General features: G+C 37.9%; 1 protein-coding gene across 1 annotated transcript; it reads right to left on the reverse strand.

Moving 5' to 3' along the window:
• Nucleotides 1-303: 303 nt before the first annotated feature.
• On the reverse strand, nucleotides 304-2,607 carry LOC131651774 (protein HAIKU1). Its single transcript, XM_058921466.1, has one exon. It carries the CDS (start codon nucleotides 1,753-1,755, stop codon nucleotides 769-771), a length of 987 nt encoding a protein of 328 aa, XP_058777449.1. The 5' UTR covers nucleotides 1,756-2,607; the 3' UTR covers nucleotides 304-768.
• Nucleotides 2,608-13,967: the final 11,360 nt, after the last annotated feature.

The raw sequence follows: 13,967 nt of genomic DNA on the forward strand, positions 1-13,967 counted from the left end.
GAAAGCATGGATAATAAATAAGTAAAAGCAGTATCATAATCTCTCCCAAGCAGTACCCTCTAGACCAGAAATCAAACTCAATTTACAGCAAATAACCTAGTCTGTCCGGAAAACACAGACAATTGATCAAAATAAATCATGAATATACATCTCCAAATCAGGATTAACCAGTCTATTCAATGTCAGCATAAAATGTATGTTCTTTTTATCTTGGGCCTTTGACCATCTTTATCCCCGCAAAAGAAATCTACTCAAACAGTGATAAGTTGAAACAGGGAACTATTTGAGATAAGAAAGACAAAATACACGAAAGAAGAAAATATCATTCATTGCAATTCACATGGTAATAACCATAAGATCAATATTTAAAAACACCTTCCAAAGGAAAGAAAACATGAAATTAACTATGCACTTTAAGTTGTAATCCATTATATTACAAAAGAACATGAGCTAACCTACAATAACAAGTATTGTCTGTGTAATCCTACATCCCTTCAAGTTACAGATCTGTCTCCAATTTTACAGCTCCTGTCCAACTGTTCAATTGTGTTGTTCGATCTCCAATATATTTGCCTAATGTAAAACTTGTCGAAGTAAAAGGATCAAAACCATTATGGTTATCAAATAAAAAAAGAAACAAAGAAATGGGAAATGAACACTACAAACAGCCAAAAAAATCCCTTACAACTTGCCAATGAACAAGACTAAGATCTGTCCAGTTAGAAGGAAGCACCCCCAAATCAAACATGTAAGCACAAATTGAGAAGACTAGTGATCTCTCCACCTAGGACTTGGCATGGCGAAAAAGCTTGAAGGAGATAATGGAAACATAAGGCCGGGAGAAGGTGGTGGTTGAGGGCCAGGACCTAAAAGCCCTGACTGTGCCATGGGTGAGAATGGAAAGTTGGGTGTAAGTGGCTGTGGAAAATGAAAGCCGGGTGACAGTAGCGGATAAGGTGACCGAGGGGACAGTAAATTCATGTAACCAGTTGGAGAAGGCATGAAGAATTGAGAGGTTGGAGAAGGTAAAAGAGGAGGACCATTTCCATGTGGTGAAGGAACACTGGGCATTGGATGACTAGGGCCATTCATTGGTGGCATAGGACCATTGAATCTCGGAGAAGGAATCGGGGGTACAGGAGGAGTAGGAAGCAAAGCAGACGAAGGAGGTTGATGCTGAAAATTGCCATGTGCTTGGTGTTGAGGGTATGGATGTGGTTGAGGCTGAGGCTGAAATTGATTACCCCTTGAACCTGGATCCATCATTGAATTCTGAAGATAACGCATGTAAGCCGAGATTGGTGACTCAGTTGTATTAGCCCACAAATCCCCAGGCGTCAAAGGAGAGGGCAATGGTTGTCCTTGTCCATAATGAGCCGGTCTAGGTGCATTATTATAAGGAACTTGAGGAGGAGCTGCAGGCATTGGCATTGGCATTGGCATTGGCATAGGTGGTGGCAAACGAGGCCGATTGATAGGCGATAGCGGGGGAGGTCTAATTTTCTGCAAACGCATACTCTGCGGTTTCGGCGGATTATGTGGAGGCCGGGGTGGATGATCCTGAGAAGGCGAACCGGTAAGCTGCTGAACAATATCTCGAAAATCATTCTTGCTTATGTTGTAAACCTGAGGCTGAGGCTGTTGTCTAGCAGCATTATTAGCAAAATTAGGCTGATGCAAAGGACTCTTCCTTATATTCTTACCCAACTTGTTCACACCCAAACTATCATTAAGTCTGTTTTTGGAGCTATCCATTTCCAAAAACAACACTTTCCCCAATAAGAAACCAACAACTTGTTTCCTCTTTCAGAAAACCAAAACAACTCAAACAAGCTTCCAACAACACCCAAAACTTCAAAATCCAATAAATTAACCTAAACAACCCACTGAACTTCAATAACTATAATACACTAATCACCTCAAAAAACCAATCTTTAACAATAGTCTAAGCATCCCTTAAGTCAACGAAATCATAAACTAGCATCCAATATCCAAAATTCCAGATTTGAACCTTTATCACAATTCACAACAACCCTTTATCACAATTACAAGCAACAAGCAAACCAATCCCACAAACAGCACAGATACAAACCCTAGAACCGAAATAAAAGACAGAAAACATACCCTAAAAACTTCACCCAAAACACAAAAGAACCAGCTCCGGACAATTCAGCACAAGCGTAACTGGATCAGATCGAAAATTCAAACTCCAACAAGAAGCTGACCCAATTGTCCGACAAGAAAGAAATTTCAACGAGTTCAATTCAAACACGCGAAAGGGGGTAGAAATGGAGTATACGGTAAGAGTCCCAAAAAAAATTGGGTTGTTGTGAAAAATTGAAGCTTTGGAGAGAGTATGACTTGCGTAGGAAAAGGGTACGAAAAAAAGTCTAAGTGGATCTTGATGGAAAGTGTGAAAGAGGGGAAAACGAAGGAGTGTTGAAAACCCTAATTACGGTGTAGAAAGAAGAAGGAAAAAACCCCGAGTTGAGAAGTGGTCAATGGAGAAATTAACGAATGGATGAAGGGTGTTTTGGTCATTACTGATGTTGGTGGTGATGTCAATTGAGGCTGGTGTGGTGATACCAATCTGAATGGAAACTGCAAATTGAGAAGAAATTTGGGATTTTGTATATGCATAGCTTACAAATTACAACACCAATTGAATATTAATATTTTTTAATTAAACTATTAAATTATTATTTTATTATTATTGTGATATTATTAATAAATAATATTTTTGTAAAATAATTTGTAATTTTTATTTCTCATATAAATTATTATATGTTTTAATATGTGAAAATTGATGAAATCTAGAACGAGGGCTCAATTAAATCTATCACCGATGGAACTTAAAAAATAATCAATCGATTAAATGTAGGCATGACAACAGGGTGGATTGGGGACGATTATTACCTCTGCCATAGGGATGGCAACGGGGCGGGGCGGAGACGGTTATTACCTCCCCCAAACCCAAATTCGAGCCCTAAACCCAAACACGTATCCCCAAATATTCTTCGTTCTTTGCCCCAAACGGGGATGGAGAATTAAAATTCAAATCCGACCCAAACGGGTTCGAGTTGAGTTCGGGTATCTCCGCCCCGCCACCATCCATTTAGTGAAATTAATTTTTTTTAATAAAAATACTTATTTTTTCCAAAATTAAATTACTTTATAAATAATAAAATGAAACAAAAAAAATCATACATACATTTTAAATATTTTAAATAATAAATACAAATCAAAATATCAAAATTTTGCTCACGTATTTAATATTTTAAATTATCAAAAATATATAATAATATACACAATAAAATAAACGGGGCAGATTCGGGGTGGGTACTAGTGTCCCTATTATCCGACCCGTCCCCATATTTTGTAATCGGAAAAACTCAAACCCGGACCCAAACCCAGTCAAAGCGGGTTTTCCCTGTCAACTTCGGGATGGATTCGGGTGGGTACTCACAAGGATGGATTTTGCCATGCCTACTCTCCCAAACCTAAATCTGAATCCCTAAACAATCTATGTTTCTCTCAAGGAGGTATGAGATATTAGGTGACATATCTTTTTTTTTTACACTTCTCTTTTTGTTGACTTGACTAGCAATGAGCTGAAGATTTTTTATCTCCAAACAATTTATAACATAAAGGCTTAATGTGACCATACTCACGACAATAATGACATCTCCAAGTTGAAGAATTGGAATTTCTTGGAGTTTCATTCACTCTAGCAATATGTTGGAACATGTGGTTTGACATGTTGATCACTCTTTTCTTTTCAGTAGGAAAGAACTTTTCTACATGCCTTTTCTTTTGTTGCTTAACAGAATGATGTTTAACTTTTGTATCTTCATCCTCTTTCAACATCCCAGTTCCATTATTCATCATTTTCAAAGAGTTGTCAAGCTTGGAATTTAAGAAGGTTACCTCTCTTTGAAGATGAGAAACAATACATTGAAGTTTATTCTTTTCATTCTCCAGTTCAGTAATGATCTTTCTTTATTATTCTTCTGTCTTGAGACTTTCGTCACACCCGTCACAAGTATTATTGTATGACACATCCAAGTCTTTATAGAGATCATTCCCATCACATAATTCTACTTCATCTGCCCATTTGCGAGAAAGAGCCATCACCAGTTTGGCGGTCTCAGTTGTAGACTCATCATCATCAGACCAAGATACAATAAAGCCTTTTTATGCTTTTTGAGATAAATTGGACATTCTGGTCTAATGTGATCAAATCCTTCACATTCATAACATTTAACACCTTTTATTTGATTGGACTTCTCTTCAGGTTTGTATTATTCTAAGAATCATTATCATTCCTGATGTCAGATGAGATGTTCTTGACATCTGATCTTCCTCTTCTATCCATTCTCTTTAGAATTCAATTGAATTGCTTCCCAAGTAACACAATTTTATTCAATGGCAGAGCCAGGAATATTAGGTAGCCTAGGCAAAAAAATTACACCATCAATTATTCATCTGTTTTAATTTTCACACCCTATTTTTACTAATTTTGTCGCTGGTTTTGTCTAAAAATCGGCTATTAAATTGGGGGGAGTACAAAACAAATTGGGGTTAAGCCCGGGCGCGTGCCTGGGCTCGCTGGGCCTTGGAATTTCCCCTGATTGTATTGGACAGTCCTTCCTCAGTATCCAAATCAGTTTGACCTATTTCATCTTCATCATAAGACACAAAAGTTATGTTCTTGTTCTTTTTCTCAGACTTATCACTTATAACCAATTCAAAGTTTGACGTGAGTCAACAAGTTCATTAACCCTCATAGTGTTGATGTTATGAGCTTCTTCAATGGTTGTCACTTTCATGTCAAATTTCCTAGATAGAGACCTAAGAATTTTTCTTACAAGTTTTTCTACTAGCATCTTTTCTCTGAAGGCACTAGACGCATTTTCTATTTCAAGAAACTTCATATGATACTATTGAATAGTTTCATCATCACTCATCTTCATATTTTCAAATTTGGAAGTGAGAAGCTAGAGTTTAGACATCTTCACTTTGGATGTACCTTCATGAGTTGTTATGAGGATTTCACAAGCATCCTTGGCTACAGTACATGTGTTAATTAACTTGAAATCATTCTAATCTACTCCATTGAATAAAGCATTCAAAGTCTTGAAATTTCTAATGGCTAATTTATCATCCTCATCAGACCAATATTCTTCAGGTTTTAAGGACACGTTTTGTAACGGCCTGGGCCTTCTACGCTCCTGGCACTATCACTTCACGATCTTCTTTACCCCCCCCCCCCCCTCTCTAGTAAAGTTTTTTCCTTTCATGGGAATCGAACCTTGTACCTTGGGGTTCAAGTACATTTTCAATCCATTCCCACTACCAATTAAGCTAGTAGCTCAATTGGTAGTGGGAATGGATTAAACATGTACTTGAACCCCAAGGTACAGGTGTTTACGGTGATTTCCGGTAAACAACCGCTAGTCTTCCAAACTATAATAAATATGATTTGGTTACTCGCAGGATCGACTAGATTGATCCTAGGACACATAGTCAAAAAGATTGTTATCAATGTTCACTTGAACCATATTCATGATTCGTCTTCTTCAATAAGCGTTGTTCGATTAAAGAACAAGTAATCTTGATAATCACTTTGTTATATGTAAGTATGATTTCAATGAAAAGATAAGTAACATAACATATGAAACTAAAAGGACTGTTAAAACGTAAAGAATCTTAGAATGCAGAAACGTTAAAGACTTTGAAAATAAATGACATGAAAGTAATTCGAAAGTAAATGACATTAAAGCAAAGATACAGAAATGTAAATGGCAAGAAGTAAATGGAATGCAGTAATTCTGAAAGATATTTGAAAACGAAAGATAATACACATGTATTAAAGTGGTGGTGTCATACGTACATTTTCTCAGCGAACTCTTTCTCTTAACACTTGATACTTGAGTAAATATGTGAGTGATTTGTACAAAATGAACACACAGAATCCTAACATTAAGACTCCTATTTATACTAGTTTCGACCTTAACGGTCCTACACTAATCTGCTGCCACGTCTCTCATAAGAACTTCCAGCGACGCCATCTGTTACTTGGACAGTTACGAAACCGTCTTCGAATTTCAAATCTTCCCGCCTGAGTCCGTCTTCGACGCGTGGCAGTGTATTAAAAACACTACGAAAACACGCTAAGTAGTAATACTTGAATATATTTTATAAATTTTGTCTAAGTCCCCGAAGACACATACTTTCACTAGCTTTCAGTATTCATTATCTTCATAACGAACTTAGAAATCTTTATTCTCGAAGCATGGCCATCAGTAGCCATCTTTTATTTTTAAGGGATGGCCATCAGTAACCATCTTTCCTTCGATTTTCCACTTCTTCGAAGGACAAATATTACAAGACGAAATCTTCAGCTAACAAATTGCCCCCAATAAATGCCTGTTTCGAAAAATCAACCAGAAATAGGCGTTTCTTCTCATCATAAGATTTCGTTTCTTATTGATCTTTGAGAGTTCCAAGACTGCTGACTAACGTCATAATCATTGATGACCCTGTTCCCGAAACGTCTTGTCATTTTCAAAGATGTCTTCTCATAACTTACATTCCCACGTTTTTGACCTTACTTCTTGATCATTACTCCTACATACTAGGAGTGAAGCTAATTTATTCGACCGCCGTCGGATTAAATCACCAGCCGCCACGTGTTCTTTGGGTTTTACCCAAAAGATTTAAAAAGGGTTTCCGTTAAACCTTTAAATACTTGGTCTTGCACTTCTATACAACCTTTCATTCCTATTTCTTCATCTTCTTCAACAGAAAAACCAACATCCTCAATCTTTTCAAAATCTTGCTTTCTTAATCAAAATCTCTCTATGGCTTCATCTTCAAATGTTCTTCAACCTGTTATGAAGCTCCAATCAACAACACGGTCTGGGGAACAAGAGCACATTCCAAACCCTAACACCGAAGAAGTACGCACTATTTACGCTTCCCAGGTAATCATTCCCTTTGAACTTTCTGGAAAATCTCTTGCTTTTATGGGTCCGTTACCAGGTGAAAATATTTCATCTCTGAATAGATTCTTCCCTGCTTATTACAAGACTAGACCATTAGTTAGCAAAACTAAGATAGATGAAGATGGCTGTTCTCCCTCAGGAGAATCTGTTAACATTGAAGAAACTTCAACTGTAACCCCTTTGGCTTTGACGAAAATTAGGTTAAACTATATGACCAACTTTGTAAAAGTGTTTAGGTCAATTCCTTTAGCCAAAGATCCTGATTTGTACTATGCCTGGTTAGAAAAAGTAGAGAAACAGAAAGAATCCTTCTGGAAATCGTTAGGAATATACGATTTGATTCAACTGTCAAAAACAGGCTTAGAATATAACCAACCCATGCTAGTAGCAGCGGTTCACTTTTGGGATGCTTCTCACAACACTTTCCATCTCCCATGTGGAATGGTTACCCCCACTCTTTTCGATGTGGCTGCGATTACAGGACTTCGACCAACTGGCGAAACCTTCGATCCCAATAAGATGGATACTGATACTATTGGTTTTAATGACTCGCTAGTCACTTATACTGCATTCATCCAGAAGCACCATATCACCACCGAAACGGCAGTATCCGATGAAGAGCATATTGCTTTCTTAGCTCTATGGCTCTCACGATGTGCCTTCTGCTCAAGATCCATACAAGTTGCAAAGAGATACCTTTGCATGGCTGATAAGTGCCAAAATGTACTTATTTTGTGTATGTAAATAGTGGCACTTATCGATACTTTTGTTAATACCGTTTGAATAATTCTCCGTTTTGTGTATAAATACGTATACTTTGTGAATAGTTGTATTTTCATATACTTTTATACCATTTGCTAGTTTTTCCTTTGTTTTTATAGGTATTCATGCTTATTGGAGCCTTGAGGAATAAAGTGTCAAAGGCACGGCTTCGATTTCGCAGTTTTGGTGCAAGCCCGCTTAGCCACCATCAAGCGGACTTCCAAAGACTCAAAACAAGGATGATCAAAATCTTCAATTTGGTTTCCATTCATTCATTATTGGATAGAGCATTGAATAAGCTTTCCAACGCTTCGAACCGGGCGCAATTCGGAGTTACGGTTCTCGAGTTATGGCGAAAACAAAATCTGGTTTTTAGCAGACTCCGCTAAGCGGAGGGGGTCCGCTGAGCGGAGGGGGTCCGCTGAGCGGAGCTCCAGCGGAGCAAATCAGCGTCTGGATGCAATTTTGAGTCCGCTGAGCGGAGGGGGTCCGCTAAGCGGACCTGCTAAGACAGCAGCTCGTTAAAAGGGGCCAAAACACAATTTTTAGGTCATGGGTTGGGTATTTTTGAGTCCCAACACCATCAACTTCATTCTTAGAGTAGAATTGGCTTAGAAAACATCTTCGGAGGTTGCATTTGGATGATCGGGGGTGGATTGAGCGTCGAACGGAGCTGACAAACCGGGAGATTTTCGGTTCATTTCTCTTCTTCTTTGTGTATTTCTCTTTAGTTGGGTTTGTTTGTATAGTTACTCGAATCTTATGTATATTTACCGATTATAATGTTATATTTAACTTGCTTTACAAATCTGTGTTGATATTATCCTGGATTTTTGCTCTATGCTGGGGATTTGGGGTGCTTTAGAGATAAACTTCTTGAATCCTTATCTAGGATGATAATCTGTTGGTTCTGAACTCTAGAGATAGATTTAGAGCTAGCATTCACCGTTTGTATCTATTCGTAATGCTTTCGTGTTTGAGCGGCGCGCGAGAGATCGCCGACGCGAGAATACGGATGTTCTCGCGACTTTGCGTTAGAGATAACCTTAGTTGTGAGATGATCTCGTTTGTGCTCCAGAGATGGACGCTTATGTGAGAGATACGTGATGACATAGATGAGTATCGTAGGTTGAGTATAACGGGTTGGTAAGTGTATGTTTGTGAAGAGTGAATATATTTACATTCCTGATAAGTAATTTCTCTTCTAAGAATGTGTTTATTCTTTTACTGTCTATATCTTTGTTTACTTTTTGCTCATTCAATCCCGAGCTCGAAACCATAGAAACTATTGAATGGCATCTCTCCATCTCTGTGGACGATAATTCCTGGATCAATATTTCCAAATCTTTTTTGTTGCTTGCCCTATACTGCATTCAACAAAATGGCGCCGTTGCCGGGGATGGTTGTGATTGCATCGCAATAGTTTTCTTGGTTTTGAGCTTTGTATGTATCGTATATATTGTATAGTTTCACTTGTATATATATTTACTTGTACATGTTTACTTGTTTATGTTCACCATATAAGCTTACTTGTATATGTTACATATAAGTATACTTTTGTTGGAGAATGTTGGTGAAACATGTTGATCTCGGATGAGCTCTTTAATAACAATTCTTCACTTTTCAACTTGTGCATCCAACATTCACCAACTTTCTCTTTGTGTATGTTAATAGTTATATGTGTTTCATGTTTGTATATATGTGTTTGTTCATGTACATATTTGTATACTTGTGTTTTCCTTTATGTTCGTTTAATCATTGTGTATATTTGTACCAGTAACATTTGTTGAGTGGTTGGTTAAGACACTTTCTTTAGGCTTGTGCGGTGAGACGTCACCATGGCATGGCGGGAGGAAGCTACTTTCCAAACACCGATCCAATAAAGGCGTCGAGCTAACGACGTAAAACAAGTGCTTGTTGGGAGGCACCCCAACGGTTGTAAATGTTGTTTATATTTCTGTTTATGAGGAATTTAGGTGGAGTGGTGTGTGATTGGAACAGCTGGTGCAATTCTGATTTTTCTGAGTTCTGATGTGCCCGCTAAGCGAGCTCAGCTCCGCTAAGCGAGCATAGCAGAATTTTGTTTTTCTGCTCTGTACCAGTGGGGTTCCCATTCCACTTGGTTCACTCATTTTTCCCACTTTCACCAAGGCTATTTAGTAATAGATACTAGTTTTATTTTTCTAATTCTTTTATTGGTTGTTTGTACTCAAATTTTGTTCGGTGATTCGAAGATTTTTTAGGTGATTTTCCAAAGCTTGAGTGTTTCAACTTGCGGATGTATGGTAGGATATTGTTTTTGAAGTGTATAATTCAAGGTACTCATTTATCGCTTTCTATAACATAGCATGTTTAGGAAACTTTTCATTTGTACAATTACCATACAATTCATTCTTTTGCATTACTTGCTTGTTGATTGAATCACTTTAGTTCCCAAACCATAAATGTGAGGAAGCTTTCCATTGTTTACATATGTTGGAGGCCACAATCTTTATTTTAACTGGATTTTACTATGCTTAATCTTTTGTTTATGTTGATTTTATGAAAGCATGAAAAGGATCAAGGCATTTTGTTTCATTTTGAGCACAACCACCATAGCCAAATAGTCAATTCACCTTGTGAGCGTGTGATCATTTGTTAACCCTTTTGAGCTTTTTGTCAATGTCCATGTTATTTTTGCTAAATGCTTATCTTTGAGTGTTTAGTTCTCATTTTTGCATGGATGATGGATTCTTTTTTTTCTTGAACCCTCAACCATGATTTTTGGTATGAATTTTTACCTTGCCTAGAAAGTAGGGGGTATTCATATGATGGTGTGGTTGAATTCAAGTTGGGGAGAGAAATGGTTGTGTACTTATTTGGTTGTTGCTATGAGGTTGAAAAGAAAGAAAGAAAAAGAAAAAAAAAGTGAAAAGGAAAGAAAAGAAAAAGAAAGAAAAACATGTGAAAAAGTTTTGAAAAAGAAAAAGAAAAGAGAAGTGAATAATTGTGCTAATAAGTATTGTGATTGGTTTGAGAAACTTGTGGTTATGGAAGAAGTTTGATCGAGATTTTGTTGTTTGAATCTTTGGTGGATTGATCACTCCCTTAGGTTTAGGCAAGTTTTTGTTTCGATTAGCCTTAGGATATATCCCTTGTTTGTTAACCAAGCCACATTACAACCTTGAAAAGCCCTTGTGATCTTGCTTTTGTATCTTCAATGTGATTTTTGGATGAATGCATAATTTAATCTTTTGTTTGCAAGATTGTTGGATGAGTGTTAAAAGTCCTCATTTTTGTGTGTTCTTCATCCATTGATGAATTTTTGCTAGGTGTGATGCATGATGTGAGCATGTATTGCTTTAGAATGTTTAGCATGTTTTTTGCCCTTAGGATTTGTTTCGTTTACATGTTGTCGTTGTAGGATAGTGGTAAGTATTTACTTTGTTTATACGTTTTTGTATTGAGCCATACATTTATTTTTGGTTTTCAAAACTTGTTGATTCACAATTCTTTGGTTTATTACTTTTGATTCTTTGATTTATTTGACATTGTTTGAGGACAAACAAAGTTTCAAGTTGGGGAGAGGTTGATAAGTGCCAAAATGTACTTATTTTGTGTATGTAAATAGTGGCACTTATCGATACTTTTGTTAATACCGTTTGAATAATTCTCCGTTTTGTGTATAAATACGTATACTTTGTGAATAGTTGTATTTTCATATACTTTTATACCATTTGCTAGTTTTTCCTTTGTTTTTATAGGTATTCATGCTTATTGGAGCCTTGAGGAATAAAGTGTCAAAGGCACGGCTTCGATTTCGCAGTTTTGGTGCAAGCCCGCTAAGCCACCATCAAGCGGACTTCCAAAGACTCAAAACAAGGATGATCAAAATCTTCAATTTGGTTTCCATTCATTCATTATTGGATAGAGCATTGAATAAGCTTTCCAACGCTTCGAACCGGGCGCAATTCGGAGTTACGGTTCTCGAGTTATGGCGAAAACAAAATCTGGTTTTTAGCAGACTCCGCTAAGCGGAGGGGGTCCGCTGAGCGGAGGGGGTCCGCTGAGCGGAGCTCCAGCGGAGCAAATCAGCGTCTGGATGCAATTTTGAGTCTGCTGAGCGGAGGGGGTCCGCTAAGCGGACCTGCTAAGACAGCAGCTCGTTAAAAGGGGCCAAAACACAATTTTTAGGTCATGGGTTGGGTATTTTTGAGTCCCAACACCATCAACTTCATTCTTAGAGTAGAATTGGCTTAGAAAACATCTTCGGAGGTTGCATTTGGATGATCGGGGGTGGATTGAGCGTCGAACGGAGCTGACAAACCGGGAGATTTTCGGTTCATTTCTCTTCTTCTTTGTGTATTTCTCTTTAGTTGGGTTTGTTTGTATAGTTACTCGAATCTTATGTATATTTACCGATTATAATGTTATATTTAACTTGCTTTACAAATCTGTGTTGATATTATCCTGGATTTTTGCTCTATGCTGGGGATTTGGGGTGCTTTAGAGATAAACTTCTTGAATCCTTATCTAGGATGATAATCTGTTGGTTCTGAACTCTAGAGATAGATTTAGAGCTAGCATTCACCGTTTGTATCTATTCGTAATGCTTTCGTGTTTGAGCGGCGCGCGAGAGATCGCCGACGCGAGAATACGGATGTTCTCGCGACTTTGCGTTAGAGATAACCTTAGTTGTGAGATGATCTCGTTTGTGCTCCAGAGATGGACGCTTATGTGAGAGATACGTGATGACATAGATGAGTATCGTAGGTTGAGTATAACGGGTTGGTAAGTGTATGTTTGTGAAGAGTGAATATATTTACATTCCTGATAAGTAATTTCTCTTCTAAGAATGTGTTTATTCTTTTACTGTCTATATCTTTGTTTACTTTTTGCTCATTCAATCCCGAGCTCGAAACCATAGAAACTATTGAATGGCATCTCTCCATCTCTGTGGACGATAATTCCTGGATCAATATTTCCAAATCTTTTTTGTTGCTTGCCCTATACTGCATTCAACAATGGCTAATCAGTTGCATGCTGGAAAAAAAGCTCAACCTCAGCCAACTGCTTTTAGGGTTTCTTTATGAAAACCTCAGCGAAGCTGCAAACCTTACCAAGAATTACAAATCCGGTACTTTGCTTTATGCTGGTCCTTTCTGGCTATTGCAACTGTGGCTTAACGCTACATTCGAAACTCATCTTCCCTTTCGAGGAAACGTCAATGAGGAAGATAGCAAAATCAAGAATCGAACTATAGAAGGGACCAGGTTAGCTTACCTAACTCCAAAAGAAGAAACTGGGAAGCTTCGTGAACACTTTCTGGCGTATTCAATGATGTTTGCCCAGCGTAATCAGTTCGATCCTTCTATGGCCCCGTTTGTACACAGAACAATAGGTCCCGAATGGTTTACTCGAAAATTCCCATCAACATCTCAGGATCAACAAACTGAGTCTATGGAAATTTGGGAAGCCTTTCTGACTCCAAGGTTATTTTCTCATTGCCTTCGACCATCAAAAGGTCAATGTATTCTCGTGTGCTATCAACCAAATTTGGTCTCGAGACAGTTTGGGTTGGTTCAAATAAAACCCAAGTGCTTATATGAGAAAAGGAGCCATATGTGTTTCCATACCTTGTACTTGACTGAAGGAGAATGTGAAACAAAAATCAACAAATACGTTGGCACCACCAATTTTTCTCCTGTTCCTTTCGAACCTGCTTTTTACTCTACACCAGATTTTCACCAATGGTGGACGGATTATTATAGCTCCCAAATCTTTGATGCCGATAGTCTTGCTCAAGAACTAACTGCAGCTTTTGCTGATGTGCAGGAGAATTTTCACAAAGGTACTTCAACTCATATTAAAGAAATCCAAGCTTTTCAAAAATTCTTTGAAACTATCTACAGGCCTGATGATCTTAGTCGGACCGTTCGTGAGGCTGCAGTCATTTTGCGCGAAAAGTTTTCCGCCAAACTGGATAAGTTGAAATTGCCCTCGTATGTTCGACCAGAACTACGTTATGAAGTGGCTTTCAAACTTAATCCTCCAAAATTCCCTCCACTGCCAAGTGCGGATTTTGGTGTGGCTTTGAGCCCTCCTTTTCCAAATTGGTTTGTGTGTGGCAACGTTCTAAAAGACCTTCAAAATAGTACTAAAAAACGCGCCGAACGAGTGGTTCCGACTAAGCATACCTTGGATACTTTCAAAGGACAT

The sequence above is a fragment of the Vicia villosa genome, linkage group LG2 (assembly GCF_029867415.1).
Source record: "Vicia villosa cultivar HV-30 ecotype Madison, WI linkage group LG2, Vvil1.0, whole genome shotgun sequence".
NCBI lineage: Eukaryota > Viridiplantae > Streptophyta > Magnoliopsida > Fabales > Fabaceae > Vicia > Vicia villosa.

Excerpts from the sequence above, each read along its gene's own strand:
- LOC131651774 (XM_058921466.1), bottom strand. The coding sequence starts at position 1,755 with ATGGATAGCTCCAAAAACAGACTTAATGATAGTTTGGGTGTGAACAAG.